At 37.7% G+C, this 16,535-nt stretch overlaps 1 protein-coding gene across 6 annotated transcripts in view; it reads left to right on the top strand.

Moving 5' to 3' along the window:
- The window catches only part of MTMR2 (myotubularin related protein 2), a 110,279-nt gene that overhangs the window by 38,860 nt on the left and 54,884 nt on the right, over positions 1–16,535 (top strand). For all 6 annotated transcript variants that reach the window (XM_027563893.1, XM_027563887.1, XM_027563892.1 and 3 more), the window contains one exon: positions 3,399–3,504. Coding sequence is in view for 2 of the 6 variants with exons in the window: in XM_027563887.1 (XP_027419688.1) it covers positions 3,399–3,504 (106 nt within the window). In the remaining 4 variants the exon portion in view is untranslated. The remainder of the gene's footprint in view (positions 1–3,398; positions 3,505–16,535) is intronic.

The raw sequence follows: 16,535 nt of genomic DNA, 5'->3' as shown, positions 1-16,535 counted from the left end.
TGATCAGAATCATGTACAAAGCCCATATGACAGGGGACAAATAACTTGAAAATAGAGCTCTGCATTCTGTTGCCACCTTCAGTCTTGAGTATCCAGTTCATGTTTATACCAGAACTTTCAGCGGTTGTGGTGGTGGTAGTGGTATGTGTATCTGTGTTTGCTATAATCACAAGAACAATACTAAGATATAGTCACACGTGTGTCCCCTCCAGCCCCTTAAATTTCATGGACCAAAATTGTGTCACATTCTCTCCTAGACACAAAAGAACCAAAAACAAGCATGTCCTCTTGGGCTCATCGTAACTGTCCTCATGCAGATCAGGAAAGAAAGGACTGTGTATATATATGGAGTAGGCAGCAAACAATATTTGTCAGAGTACTGTGCCTAAATTTTTATTGTTTTCCTTGTTATTTTATGTTTAGTGTTATTTTAATTAATCCTAAATTGGTACAGAAAAAAAGAAATCATTCTCAGCCTATCAATTTCTCTTTCCTTACACTATAAAGCTCGAAAATAGAATTCTTATGACTGTTCCCTTGTCATATTATAGTTTCTTGGACACAAAAACAATTAACCACAATTATACTTTGAAATAGTTAAAGGGATGTTTGTATTTGAAAAACATTTTTTTGAAGTGTTCCCAGTGGAATGGCATTTTCATTCATTTAAATGAAGTGATTATTTTGAGGGAGATGATTTTCGCATTGTATAAATACATAAAAACGTAGATAGCATGATTTTATACATGGAACATTGTAAAAAACTGTACAAAAAGCTAATACATTCAGGAAAGTAGCAGGATACAAAATCAACATGCAGAAGTCAGTTGTTTCTATATACTAATAATGCGTTTTCCAAAAAAGACATTAAGGAAACAAATTAATAGCAAAAAAAAAAAAAAATACAATACTAAGGAATAAAACTATCCAAGGAAGTTAAAGACCTGTATGAAGAAAACTATAAAACAATGATGGAAGAAATTGAAAAAGACACAAATCGATAGAAAGTTATCCTGTGTTAATGAATTGGTAAAATTAATCTTGTTAAAATGTCATTGCTGCCTAAAGTGATTTACAGATTCAATGCATGCTACATAAAAATTCTAATGACATTTTACACATATAGAAAAAACAATCTTGAAGTCAGTATGGAACCATGAAAAACCCAAAATGGCTAATGCAGTCTTGAGCACAAAGAACAGAGCTGGAGGGATCACACTTCCTAACCTCAAGCTGTATTGCAAGGCTGTGGTTATCAAAACAGTGGACAGCAGAACAGATTGGTAGAACTACACGTGTATACATACAGTCAATCTACCTTTGAAAACAGCACCAGGAATGAACAGTGGGGAAATGATAGACTCTTCAATGACTAGTGTTGGTGAAAATGGATATGCATATGCACAAGGGTGAAATTGGACCCTTATAATACATCACACACAGAAATCAACCAAAGTGGATTAAGCATTTAAAAGTAAGACCTGAATCTGTAAAACTCCCGGAGGAAAACATTGGGGAAAAGTTCTTTGGTACTGGTCTTGAGAATGGTTTCTCGGATTTGCCACCGTTAGAGGGCAGGTAACAAAAACAAAAACAAACTATTAGGACTACATCAAAGTGACCGACAGAGTGAGAGAAAATGTTTTCAAATCCTATCTGATAAGGGGGAAAAACTTGTCTGATCAAAAGGGACAGATTTTCAGATATAAATTATGTCTGGGTACCTAATATATAGCATAGTGACTGTAGTTTAATAATATTGTATACTTGAAATTGCCAAGATGGTAGATCTCAAATTGTCTCACCACAAAAAGAAAAGTAACTGTGTGAGGTTATGGTGTCTCAATTAGCTTTATTGTGGTGATCATTTCATAGTGAATACATATATCAGAATATCATGTTGTATACCTAAAATATATACAGTATTTTTAGTATCCAAACCTCAATAAAAATGAACTGGCAGTTATTTGAGGGGAGATGATTTTCACATTGTAAACATAATTTATAGTCGCTACATGCAGGTATTATGGTGGACAAATTTTAAAACAAAAATATGCTTTCTAAATATCACAACCTCAAGGTGGATTATTCCATCAGAATCTTGACTTTTTGTGTGAAGTAGGCTTTTAATATGTTGGGAGTGAAGCTTTAGAAAAATGTATTTCTTAGTCAGAACTTTAAGTTTCAGTTCAAAATGTTTGGGATTTTCCTACCATTGATTTTTCTTCCTTAAATAATGTAAGTTTCTTCTACTGATAAAAGGAAATGATGTAAATCATACAGTTTGTGGCATTGGTTTATTGTCACTGTATTTTTTAATTTAATAAACATAATACACGTTAACTATATACAAAGGCACTGAAGTAGATTTTATAGAAAATAAAGACACAGTCGTCCTTCTTGGGACTTTGAAATTTTAATTGGTGAGACAACATTTACATACTTGAGACCAATAAACAGTAAAAGGCAGTATGTGATCAGGTATCCAAAGTTCTATAAGAATTTAAGAGAATAAAAGTATCGAGTGTGATTACTTAGTGTAATGGAAAAAATGGATATTTAACATAGGATATTTAACATATTTAACATATTTAAATTGTGTGTTAAAAACACACAATATGGTTGTGGGGGAAAGTTACAAGGTACAAGGACAGGCTTGTCTTTCCATCATTATCTTTTCCCCTTCTGCTCATCTGGCCCTGCCAAACTATTTGTAGTTTCTCAAGTGTTCTACGCTCTTTGATAATTCTATACTTTTAGTGTTTTTTGTTTGTTTTTGGAATTCCCTTGCTTGTTTGTCAGCCTGGCGATTTCCTATCTTTCAAGCCTCAGTTCAGATATCACCTGCTCTGTAATGTCTTCCCTGAACTTTCCTGGGTAGAGTTAGGTACTTTCTTTTCCTTTTTCCGGATTCATAATCATGGTGCTTCTCTGTCTCTCTGCTCTCTGTCCACCTAGGGGGTGTATGTATGTGTATAGTTAGAGTTATCACATTGCACTATTTATCTGTCTCTTCAACAAGCTTGTGAGCTTTATGAACGTGAGAGCTTTGCCCTATTTATCTCCAAATCATAGTGCCTGGTGTAATGGTTTTTTGCACATTGGCCTGATAATTGAGTGATTAATTGGATGGTTAGATAAAAAGAAAGAATTAACCTGGAGTGTACTCATAAATACTGGGGAAGCCTGTCTAGAGGGAATGTGGATGGTAAGACTACTTAGCCCTATTCTTAGGAATAGAGCTTGCAATTTACCAGTATTTAGAGATAAGATTGAATAGGCAATATTGGACTGGTTGGCAGTAGAAGTTTTAATAAACAGTGGGGTTACAGTTAATGAAATTTCTGAATTTTTAACACGCCCATTTTTCAAATGTCCTGTGCTTTTGTATCTTGTAGTGCTTCCACTTCTCATTCAGAGAATTCAGTGCATACAAAATCAGCTTCTGTTGTCTCATCGGATTCCATATCAACTTCTGCAGAGAACTTTTCTCCTGATTTGAGGGTATGTATACTGTTCCTGAGTCCTAGTGAAGTATTTGCTATCAGCTGTTTGTGGCCACACTATCAATATAACTTTTAACTAATTAGGCAGGAGACATTGATGGAGCATTCTCAAAGACCTGAATCTGTATGTAATATCCTAGAACAGGCTATTCTTACTTATCCATAAAAAAGAAAAAAAAATGTGTTTCATTTCTGAATTTGATGTCTTCTAAGTTCTTTGCCAAAAGGTAATTAATGAATTCTGTAGTGGTATAAAAGATTTTCATGAATACTCCCATAATGCTTTACTCCCAGTCATAACTAATATTTATTGAGTGCCTACCGTGTGCCAAATGTTGTTCTAAATACTTTAGTGAAATATCTCTTAAAATACTTCCACCAATTCTGTAAGGTAGAAATTATTATTACCATCATTCTACAGATGCCAGTAACTCATAGAGAGATTAAATAACATGTCCAAGGTCTCATAGCTAATAAATCTTATTGTCAGTATTCCTGCTCATGTAGTCCAGTTCTGGAGCTAAGTCACTTAAATACTGTGCTGTTTGCTGCATATCTTATTGTAGTTTATAAGTCAGTCAGTTCAGTCACTCAGTCATGACCAACTCTTTGCGACCCCATGAACCGCAGCACGCCAGGCCTCCCTGTGCATCACCAACTCCTGGAGTTTACCCAAACCCATGTCCATCAAGTCGGTGATGCCATCCAACCATCTTATCCTCTGTTGTCCCTTTCTCCTCCTGCCCTCAATCTTTCCCAGCATCAGGGTCCTTTCCAATGAATCAGCTCTTCGCATGAGGTGGCCAAAGTATTGGAGTTTCAGCTTCAATATCAGTCCTTCCAAAGAACACCCAGGACTGATCTCCTTTAGGATGGACTGGTTGGATCTCCTTGCAGTCCAAGGGATTCTCAAGAGTCTTCTCCAACACCACAGTTGCATTAAGGACCTCTGGGCCTCTTGATAATTTTGAAGTTTTTTGGCCTACTTCTGATCAGCTTTTATTAGTTAAAAACTATCATTTTAAACCTCATGTGACTGATAAAGAACTCATATTAGGAAGGGGAGAAATACTGCTTTTATTTCTAGCCTATACTTAAATTATTGTTATATTCTACCTGCTGTTTCTTACCTAAAATATGTTAAACCGTTTGTGTGTTCCTGTGAGAATTAGTTTGTTTAAATTCCTTATGGTTACATTAAATTTGGTTAAATTCCTAGGCACACATGTGAAATGCAGTACATTGTAGGAAGCTGAAAGAAGGCCTTCATTGTCAGCTTCTCTGCATACAGACCCCCTTTATTTCCTCAGGATGTTGTATGTACGTAGGAGTGGTTTACATTGGGAAAAGTAGGGGTCAAGGCAGAAGGAGAAAGGGACGACAGAGGATGAGATGGTTGGAGGGCATCACTGACTCAATGGACATGGGTTTGGGTGAACTCCGGGAATTGGTGATAGACAGGGAGGCTTGGCGTGCTGCAGTCCATGGGGTCGCAAAGAGTCATATGTGACTGAGTGACTGAACTGAACTGAATGTTAAACTATATGTTAAATATTTTGATTTCTTATTTTGAGTAAAGTTTTAATTTTAGAACAGGTTTAGATATACAGAAAAATTGCAAAGATACTACAGGGTTCCCATATATGTGACATCCAGTTTCCCCTGTTATTAATATCTTATAATACATTAGTATGGTATGTTTGTTAAAATTAATGAACCAATGTTGATACATTATTATTAAATAAAGTCAAGGCTGTATTCTGATATCCTGAGTTTTTATCTAACGGCCTTCTTTGTGTTCCATGGTCCGTATCACAGTGTATTTGGTAGCTGTGTCTCTTTAGGCACTTCTTGGCTGTGATTTCAGACTTTCTTTTTGATGAGACTTACTTTCTTTTCTTTCTTTCTGGCACTAGTGGTAAAGAACCTGCCTGCCAATGCAGGACAGGTAAGAGACATGGATTTGATCCCTGGGTCAGGAAGATCCCCTGGAGGAGGGCATGGCAACCCATTCCAGCCAGCATTCTTGCCTGGAGAATCCTATGGACAGAGGAGCCTGGTGGGCTACAGTCCATGGGGTTGCACAGGGAACGTGATTGAAGCGATTTAGCACACATGCACGGTTAGATACTTTGTAGAATGTTTGATGCTTTACCCTTAATTAGACTGGGGCTATGTGTTAGACCACAGATATGAAGAACCATTTCATCACGTCATATCAGAGGTAGTGCGTACTGTCAACATAGTTTGTACTGTCCATGTTGACCTTAATCTCTTGGTTCAGGTAGTGATAGGTTCTGTCACTGTAAAGTACTCTTTTTTCCCCGCTTCCTGCCCTTACAGTGTACTCTTTGAAAGGAAGTAACTATGCACAGTCCATGCTTAAGGAGCCCAGATAGAGTGGAACACTTTTTATTTCTTTTGCATGAGAGATTTGTCTCTTCTGCCTCATTTATTGAGTTATGCAGTTATTTATTTATATCAGTGTAGACTCATGGATGTTTATTTTATATATATTATAACGCAGTATTACTTTGTGGCTAAACTTGTTTCAGTTTCAAATTGGGAGTTCTTTCAGTCAGATCTTGTGTCCCTTTGACACACTCCCATTATGGTGTTTTTTTGTTGTTTTTGTCTGTTTTTTGTTTATAGTCACTCTTCCTTACTTTTTGTCACTGTAAGATGCTCCGCGCTCATCCTGATGCTTCCCGCCTCAGGCCTGAAATCATCATCCGTTTCTCAGGGGGCCAGTTTTCTTTTATTGGAAAATGGCTTTTGAAAGCTAGATCTGGGCACCAGGCGTGCTCACTTTCTTTTTCTTCCCTCTCTCCTCCCCTCCCCCCTCCTTTTCATTCTTTCTGTTTAAGATTTATTTATTTATTTATTTATTGGCTGTGGTGGATATCCATTGCTGTACATGGGCTTTCTCTAGTTTTGGCGAGCGGGGGCTGCTTTTCCTTACAGGGGCTTCTCTTGTTGGGGTGCACAGGCGCGGCATGAGAGCTTCAGTAGCTGCGATGCCTGGGCTCAGTGGTGTGGCTCGTGGGCTTAGTTGCTCCGTGGCATGGGGACCCTTCCCGTACCAGGGATGGAACCGGTGTCCCTTGCATTGCAAGCTTGGATTCCTGGAGAAGCCCGTCTTTCTTTCTTTTTAACAAAAAAAGGTAACACAGCACTTTTTTTCTCCTTCTGAAGCAAAAGATCATTTGCGTACATCCTATTTGGAAATAATGAGAATCGTGATCACATATGCAAGTTTGTCTGGAGTAGTCTTATTTTATGCTATTGTCTCTTCAGGTTTAACAGTAGACACAAAAATGTCCTGAGTTATTGACTCTCTTAGCACTAGGATACTAAAGGAATCTGTTAAATTTATACATCAGCTCCATGAGTTTGGGATTGTCCCCATTAGTGCCTTAATTAGTTCAGTATCTTTCACAACTTAGTGGGGCCCTGAGATAATTTTCATTAGAAAAATGAAGAGAGTTGTTAAATGTTATAGCAAGGAGTGTTAAATGTTATATTAAGGAGAAGGTCATTTTGGACACCAAAGGTTAACGGTACTTACCATGGTAGGGTGCCTGAACGGCAGAGAAAAAAAGGAAATTAATATTTTTAGGCTGATTGTTTTCATGTTCCTTCATTTTAAAACATACCTTTGATAATTAGATATACTCTTTACTTGAATCACAGTCTTTTTATTTAGTTGTGGGAAGGAGATGAATGAGGAGCATCTAATATCATTTCAGAAATGAAGCCTGATGTCAAATGTATATGTAGGGTGGAAGGAAGGATGTGCTTCTCATAACTGAAAAAAATCCAGTGTGTTACCTGGATAAATATTTATACAAGCTTCGTCTCATCACAACAATCCTGTGAGACAGATATCACTATCCTATTTGACAGAGGGGCAGCCTGATACTCAGGACAGCTGAGTTACATGATGTGCTTAAAGACACACAGCTCGGTGTTGCCATTTTATTTGGTCTTGGGTTGGTCATATTCCTGTACAGCATGTTACCCAGAGAGACTGTGCTCCTGTGATTTTGCTGCTGAGTTTTTTCAAATGTGAGGTGTCTGTTAGTCACTCAGTCGTGCCCAACTCTCTGTGACCCCGTGTATGGTAGCCCACCAGGCTCCTCTGTCCACGGGATCCTCCAGGCAAGAATACTGGAGTGCATTGCCATTCCTTCTCCAGGGAATGTGAAGTGAGAAGTTCTTAATTCAAAGAAGTATCTTTAAGACATTTTTTGAGGTAGAAGTAGCAGTTTTCAGCATTCCTTAATAAATGAGAATTGCTTTTCTCCTTAATTCTAAAAGAGGGTTTTTTCTAATAAAATCTGATTTCTCCCCTTTCTCAGTTTCGTTAGTTGTTGATATTTTGCTTTTAGTATATACCTTTAGCTGTAAAATGGTAGTGCTCTAGTTAATTATAGGTGGAACCCACTGCAGACAGCTATGTGTTTTTCTGTCACTGATCACATTTCGGCTTTGCTTGTAAGATGAGGGGCTTGGCCTGCAAGTCGTCATTCACAGATGATGTGAAGTTGGTTAACCTCTGGGCTTTGAGTTCTCCGTACAGTGTCACTTTATCTCTGCTCTGAGCCTCAGCATTTTATAAGTTCCATTAATAACAGCTTTTAAATAGAAGTAGAAAGAACACGATGCGTTTAAAAGCTAATACATTTTCATTAAAAATATTAAATCAGATTGTATAGGTTTTCTGCTACAAGTACTATGAAGTGACTCTTTCTTCAAAGGATAGTGTTGTAATAGAGGAACACCTGTGAAAGCTTCTGTTAAGAATTTCCTATTCAGGAGAAGGAAATGGCAACCCACTCCAGTACTCTTGCCTGGAGAACCCCATGGAGGGAAGAGCCTTGTAGGCTACAGTCCATGGGGTCGCAAAGAGTCGGACACAACTGAGCAACACACCACCAAAATCACTGCAGATGGTGACTTCAGCTATGAAGTTGAAAGACACTTGCTCCTTGGAAAAAGCTGTGGCCATCTTAGACAGCATACTGAAAAGCAGAGATGTTACCTTGCCGACAAGGTTCCGCCTAGTTGAGGCTGTGGTTTTTCCAGTGGTCGTGTATGGATGTGGGAGTTGGACTGCAGGGAAGGCTGAGCACTGAAGAATTGATGCTTTTGAAGTGTGGTGTTGGAGAACACTCTTGAGAGTCCCTTGGACAGCAAGGAGATCCAAGCAGTTCATCTTAAAGGAAAGCAGTCATGAATATTCATTGGAAGGTACTGATCCTGAAGCTGATACTCCAATACTTTGACCACCTGATGCGAAGAGGTGACTCATTTGAGGGGACCCTGATGCTGGGAAGGATTGAAGGCAGGAGAGGAGGGGGACAACAGAGGATGGGATGATTGGATGGCATCACTGACTTAGTGAACATGAATTTGAGTAAACTCCGGGACTTCGTGATGGACAGGGAGGCCTGGCGTGCTGCAGTCCATGGGGTTGCAGGGAGTCAGACATGACTGAGCAACTGAACTGAGCTGAGAGGGGTGGGATGGAGAGCGAGTTGGAAGGGAAGTTCAAGAGGGAGGGGACATATGTATACCTATGGCTGATTCATGTTGATGTTTAACAGAAAACAACAAAATTCTGTAAAGCAATTGTCTTTCAATTAAAAAAATAAATAATTTAAAAAAAAAGAATTTCCTATTCAAACAAGGTTGTTTGCTCCCACATCAGTAAAGCAGAATCGAAAATCATCAGGGATAAGGGGTATTTACTCAGGTAGAATTCCGTTTGTGTTACTCTTTCACCTTGTAAGCATAGTTTGTTCTGGAAGAAGTCATATACAGATTTAATCCAGTAGATGTGTTTCTGAAAAGCTGAGCACAGTCTCAGGCTTGGTAAATTGAATCATGCTTCCTCAGTGATAATAATTGTAGTGTTTTCTGTTTGCTTTGTTTTTCACTTTGGCACTCGGCCTATTGAATTTCATTTAAAAACTTAAAATCGTTTCATATAAAAATTTTCATGATCAAATTATTTTAAACTAAGTTTTCCGTTTTAAAAAGCAAGCTTTCTTTAATACAACTATGTTCTTACTAAGAACATAGTTTTAGAGTTTGACAGTAGAATTAAGAACCTAGGAAACTTGTGTTTGGTTGATTTATTTGTTCACCAAAGACTAAAATCTCATGAAATACAGAACTTTAAAATTCAAATGCACAGCTCTGTTTATTTATAGAATGTAATTTATATGGCCTTGGGCTTTAATTAAAGCATATTCCTTAAATGGTGGTGATTAAAAGATAAGTTAAAAGTCAGGCTGTGCAATATTCCCTTTCCTTTTTTGATGCCTTTGATATGGCACTTACAATGATGTTTGTCTGCAATTCAAAATCGAATTGTATTGATACTGTATTCTGTGTTTTTTATCCCATTATTTTAGAAGTCCTGAGACATATGATCAGAATATGAATATGTATTTATATAGTTTATATATGTGTATATTTGAGATAAAAGTTGTAGTATTTTGGGTTTTGTTTATAACCATCTTTCCTTATCTTGAAATATTTAATGGGCTTAAATCAAGCAAATGTGATTATCCATTCAAAATTTGTGTTACATTATTAATATTTCTTTATGAACCAAAGGTTGGAGAAGGCAATGGCACCCCACTCCAGTACTCTTGTCTGGAAAATCCCATGGACGGAGGAGCCTGGTAGGTAGGCTGCAGTCCATGGGGTCGCTAAGAGTTGGACATGACTGAGCGACTTCACTTTCACTTTTCACTTTCATGCATTGGAGAAGGAAATGGCAACCCACTCCAGTGTTCTTGCCTGGAGAATCCCAGGGACGGGGGAGCCTGGTGGGCTGCCGTCTGTGGGGTAACACAGAGTCGGATACAACTGAAGCGACTTAGCAGCATGAACCAAAGGTCACAGATAATTGGATTATTTCTTCTAGAGTACATATGTGAATGTAGTATTGACACATTCTGTAAGTATGCAGGTCTAGTCAGAATGAGTTAAGGCTCATAGAGCAGATGTTAGGTAAATGTAGAACAGTTTCTGTTATACATAGTTATTTTAATAGCCCGAGCAAAAATTGATTGAAGATAGCCCTTATTTGTGATTAACACCACCACCCCTCATACCAGTGTTACCTCTTAGCAGCCTACAAATTGAAAAGAACAACTTAGGCAAATAAAGGACATCCACTAAAAACTCCATTATATGCCTCATCCTTAATGGAAGTACGTTAGAAGCCATTTCCTTTAAACTTAGAAACATGATGCTGGTTTCTGTCACTACTTCCAACATAATGCTAGAAGTCCTAGCCAGTAAAATAAGAAAAGGATAAATAATATAAGGGATGAAAAGAAGCAAAACTTTCATTATTTATTGATGATTGTTGATATAGAAGATTTAAGAAAAATCTATTATGTACACTTCTGGCACTGATGCTGGATATAAGATAATTTAACAAAAAAAAATCATACTTCTATACCTCAGCAAAAATGTTTAGATAGTGTGATTTTAAAACTATTCTAGTCACAAGAGCAACAAAATTACATCACTTGTCTAATAAAAGATATGTAACAACTTCATGGAGAAAATTATAAAACTTTATTAAAGAGCCTAAAACTATCTCAAATATATGAGTAGACAGAAAGGCTTGGGAATGTCAAATATTTTCAATATATCAGTTAACTCAGTGTCATTTCAAACAAAATTCAAGTTTATCCTGTAGAACTTGGCAAGCTGATCCTAAAATTTATATGGAAAGATAAAATGTCAAGATTACTAATAAGAAAAATGAAGCAGGAGGATTCATTTAGTTGAGTATAAAGCTAAAGTAATTAGTACAGAAATAGATGAATGAAAAATAACAAAGTTCAAGAACAGATATTTATAGGAACTCTGTATTGGAGTTGGTATAATAGATCATTGGGGGAGGAATCAGCCATATCAGCCATATGGTTAGCCATATTGGAGAAGAATAATTGAATTCTTAATTCAAACACAAAAATTGAATTCTTTAGACTTAACATTGAAAAATCGAAAATTTAAAATATCATGTCTTTATAACATGTCAGGAGAGAATGTTAAAATAAGACCCAAAGTATTAACCTTAAAAGAAAAGCTATAGAAGGCCCCCCTAGTGGTTCAGTGGTTAGGCATCCGCCTTGCAGTGCAGGGGACTCGAGTTTGGTCTCTGGTCTGGGAACTGAGATCTCACATACCGCGGAGCAACTCAGCCTGTGCGCCCCTGCCGCCGAGCCCATGCGCCGGCACTGGAGAGTCTGTGAGCCGCGATCCCGAGCGCTGCAACTAAGACCCAATGCAGCCAAATAAATACGTATTTTTAAAGATATAAAAAATAAATTTTAAAAGTTTTGTTTATAAAAAATAAAACAAAAAATTTTATTGTGCTAAAATGGTAATGAACTTTTCCTATTTGATTGCTGTTCATCTTACCTCTATCAAATTAAGCTCTGCAAAGGCAGGAACCTTGGTTATTTCTCTAGTATGTAGAATAGTGCTTGAATCAATGTGACTTAAAATCTATTTCACACATGTGGCCAGTTGCAACCTAAAGCTCCTTGGGATGCTGGAACATTCATCCTCCCATTTGCTATATTTAATTGTGGTGGAAAAGGTTGAGGAGCATTCCTAATTGACTGCAATTTGAAACCACCTGTTGGCTACATCTGGGAAACTAAAGAAGAAAATTTTGTGTTTTATTCATGGTTCCCAATGAAATCTATGCATTTAATGGCAACCCACTCCAATATTCTTGCCTGGAAAGTCCCGTGGACAGAGAAGCCTGGTGGGCTACAGTCCATGGGATCACGGCTTAAAAACTAAATAGGATTCATTCACTCACTGCACTCTCTTGAAATTTCCTGAGTGGGGAGAAAGTATCCAGTAAGACCTGGCCTCAGCCAGCGTGAAGGTTAGAATCATGTAGTGGAAAAGGAGATAAGCAAATCAGTGATTATTGTGTGACAGGTACTATCGCAAAGGTATACCTTGGAAGCAGAAAGGGCAGAACATTGTAAAACAGTTTATAAATAAATAAAGTTCTACTACATTTAAACATAAAGTATTTGGAGGGTATTTACAAAAAATAAGAGTTTAAAGAAAAATAAACTTTCTGGAAAGAAAAAGAGAATATACTATAAGATCGATACAGATAAGAATGTATCTGTTGTCCTTTCTTGTATCCTTAGAGCTTAGTATTTGGAATGTGGAAGGTACCCAGGAAAAGTGTTTTTGACTAAATCAGTTGAAGAGAATGAGAAATATTCAGTTATTTTCTTTTTTAACACAATGTCATTATCTTCTGAAGAATGCTCGTTTCCCTTTACTTTCCATCCTCAGTAGTCCCCTAGTTCTTATGTCTGGTAGACTTGTTGTCTACTGAAGCTAATGCACCGTCGCAAAGCTCCTTTCCTTTGACATCACTTTCCATGTGTGATACCCCGGTTTAAAAATTCTTCAAGGGATCCTTGTTTCTTACAGTGGTGAGTGCAGACTTCTGAGCCTTGTGTTCAGGGTTCTTTGTGTTTGGTCCCATCACAGCTGTCACACTGCATCTCCCACTGTCCCCAAGTATGACCCCACCTTTGTTGATAGGGATTCTTCAGATAGTCTCTCACCTGTTACGCAAAATGTGCTCATCTCACGTCCTTTCATGCTCACTTGCTCACATATCTGGAGTGCACTCTGCTCTTCAGTGAAGCAAATGATGCTCAGTCTGTTAATCACAGACTCCCTGCCACCTCTGTGCCTTCTAGCCCATTATGATCTTTATTTTCTGATAGAAGATACTTAGATAAGTCAGAGAGATAGCAATGGTGAAAAGACTTTACAGAAATTATATGAGGTGAATTTGGAAGACACAGGCAGTCACTAATGTGTGCCTCCTTCATGGAAATCCCCTTGAAAATGTTTATGGTTGTCTCATTTCCATGCTTAATAAAGAAAAGACTTCAGACCATACCCTTATGATTTCCATTTTACTGAAACTTTTCTCTCCAGAGTTACCATTGGCTCTCCTTTCTAAAAGTTTGTATCTTTTATAATAACCTTGAGAGTTTTTTTTTTAATTATAAAAGCAATACAATGTAATAATAATTTGTGGGAAATAGAAACAGGATTAAGGAAAAAATAAAAATCACCAGTGCTTCTACTCTCACCATTACTCTTTGGTACACAAAAGAATCTTCCTTAAAAGTTCCTTAAAAGTATTTGATACCACCCCCCCCCCCACCCCCGCAAATCTTCCTTTAAAGTTCCTATGTAGAACTTTTGAGTATCGGAGTAAAAGCTCTTCAACTCTACTGACCATAAGTTTATGATATCAGCAGTTGGCTAAGTTATGAGTAGAGTCTTGACTATTATACTGTTCAATGGTCTGTAGCCTATTTATTGGGTTTGTAATTATTTTGATGTGATTTTCAGATTATATTACGTATAATATTAATGCCATTAAGGCTTAAAAGAATAAAAACTTTAAATGTGTTAAAAGTTTCAGTAAAAACAGCCAAATTATAATAGAAATATATATAGAAATTATTAAAAAATTAGGAAGTGTGGAAAAACTGATGAACATAAAAGTATATTTAATACAGTCATGATGCAGCAGGGATAATAATGACTGTATTCAGTAGATGGTAAAGAAATAAGGAAAACTCTGCCTAGAGGATATTTAATTAGGTGGTGGTTGTTCAGTCGCCTAATCGTGTCCGACTCTTTGTGACCCTATGGACTGCAGAATCAGCATAGACAAGTAGAAAGTGAGAAACTGCAGGGGCTTCCCAGTCTTAGGTGGGTTTTCATAGTTTTGTGAGATTTACCAATAGGAGCCCTACCAGGTTCTTACAGTGAAGGCTTAGAAAAATTCTCTTTTGATACTGGCAGAGGGAGAGGAAAAACAGCTATTTTGAAAATGTCCAGAACATTCTGTTTTTCTTAAACCTGCCCTAAAAAGAACCTGTTTTGCTAGCCTAGCCTGTGAGTTTTGTCAGAGCCTAACTGATCTGGGGGAAGGGAGATACCCAGTTCCAACCTCCTCTAACCTTCCCCATGGGTGAAGAGAAATACAAACTGCAGCACCCTCTGGCCAACCTGTCCTATGTGGGTGGAGGTGGGACAGAGTGAAAGTGTTAGTCCCTCAGTTGTGTCCGACTCTTGATGACCCCGGGAACGGTAACCAGCTAGACTCTTCAGTCCGCGGAATTTTCCAGGCAAGAATACAAGAGTGGCTTGCCATTTCCTCCTCCAGGGATCAAACCCGGGTCTTCTGCATTGCAGGCAAATTTTTTTTCACCGTCTGAGCCCCAAGGAAAGAAGCACTTGTAAATGTCACAGTCTTTATAAAAGGCAGAGGACTAAGAGATTGAGACACAGGACTATGGGACATTTCTCCTCCCACCTCCACACCTCACCACCACTCTGCTGCTGCTGCTAAGTCACTTCATTCGTGTCCGACTCTGTGTGACCCCACAGACAACAGCCCACTAGGCTCCCCCGTCCCTGGGATTCTCCAGGCAAGAACACACCACCACTCTAGGAGACTGTTTATCTCAGCTCTTCTTACCTGGTGCATTATGTTCAACTTTTAACAAAAAATTACAAGGCATACTAAAAACCAAAATTAATATGTAAGAATTAACAATTTTATATTTCTATTATAAAATAGATCAACAAAAGAAATTTATATTTCTATTATAGAAATACTTAAAAATCTCAGGGAGGGAAGGAGCCTATTTGTAGCAAAAATTAAAAACATAAAATACCTAAGAATAAACTTAAGGTATAAGAAGAAACTATATGAAGAAGCTTTAAAACTCTGCTGAGTAATATTAAAGTATACTTAACTAAATGTAAAGTCATACCTTGATTTTTGATAGAAAGGCTCACTATTGTTCAGATTTTAATTCTTGCTTATTCTGTAAATAATACAGTTGATTTGACAAACTGATTCTCAAATTTATAATGGCAAAACTCTGGAAGCAGTAGAAGTGTTTTTTGGTTGAGGGGATGGTTAAATAAATCAATTATTTACATGTTTACAATTCAATACTATATAGTATTTGGAAAGAAGAAATAGATCTTCACGTGTGGACATGAAGATGTGGTTAAGATTGGTTAAAAAATTAAGGACAGAAGAGTATGTTTAAGTTTATGATTGTTGGGAATTGTCAGGGGAGGGCTAGAAGAAGCTATGATACATAAACAGGTGGTATTAATTAGAGATAAAGTAGAATGGAAACAAGAAGACATGTTTGGAGGTGGTTTGAACAGTTCCAAGTAAAAATGAATAAAGGGCATCACTAGGGTAATGACAATGCAGAGTAAAGAACAGGTCTGAAAAAATATTTATGTGGACATAATGTGTTAAAGCTGCCTGAGTGTTTCAGATTGAGGGAAAGAAGCCAAAAATTATGACTCCAGGTTTCAAAAGTGAAGAAAAGTGCAAGTGTTAGTCAGTCGGTCATGTCCAAGTCTTTGTGACCCCGTGGACTGAATGTGTGGCCGCCAGGCTCCTCTGTCCGTGGAATTCTCCAGGCAAGAATTCGGGAGTGGGGAGCCACGCCCTTCTCCAGGATTGAAATCTGGTGGTGATTTACGGGTTTACTTCTTTCTGTCTGACTGTCTCTCTTTTGTGTACTTTGTTGTTCCTCTCTCCTCCTCTGGACAAGGTGACCCTAATATGTCCTTCATCACTTGCTCCCCGCCAAGTCCCACTCCTCTGCTGTTCCTTTTTCATGCCTTCAGCTTTCATGTCTTTGCTTCTGGTTGTGTTCTCTTTCTCAACCTCTGACCCATCGTATCACTTGCTGTACAGTTACAGTAGGATGCTTTTATGTCATGATCATAGTCTTAGCACAGTCATACATCTGTTCAGATCAGCTGCTGCTGTGAGGGGTATGTATGTCACCTTGGAAAAGTTGCTTAACTTCTGTAAGGGTCAATTATTACCTCCTTTATAAATGGGAATAAAATGCTACTTCTCTTTCAAGGTATTATGAGCACTAAATGAAT

The sequence above is a fragment of the Bos indicus x Bos taurus genome, chromosome 15, assembly GCF_003369695.1.
Source record: "Bos indicus x Bos taurus breed Angus x Brahman F1 hybrid chromosome 15, Bos_hybrid_MaternalHap_v2.0, whole genome shotgun sequence".
Classification (NCBI taxonomy): domain Eukaryota; kingdom Metazoa; phylum Chordata; class Mammalia; order Artiodactyla; family Bovidae; genus Bos; species Bos indicus x Bos taurus.
The sequence above is the reverse complement of the archived record's forward strand: the minus strand, read 5'-3'. Positions and strand labels throughout refer to the sequence as shown.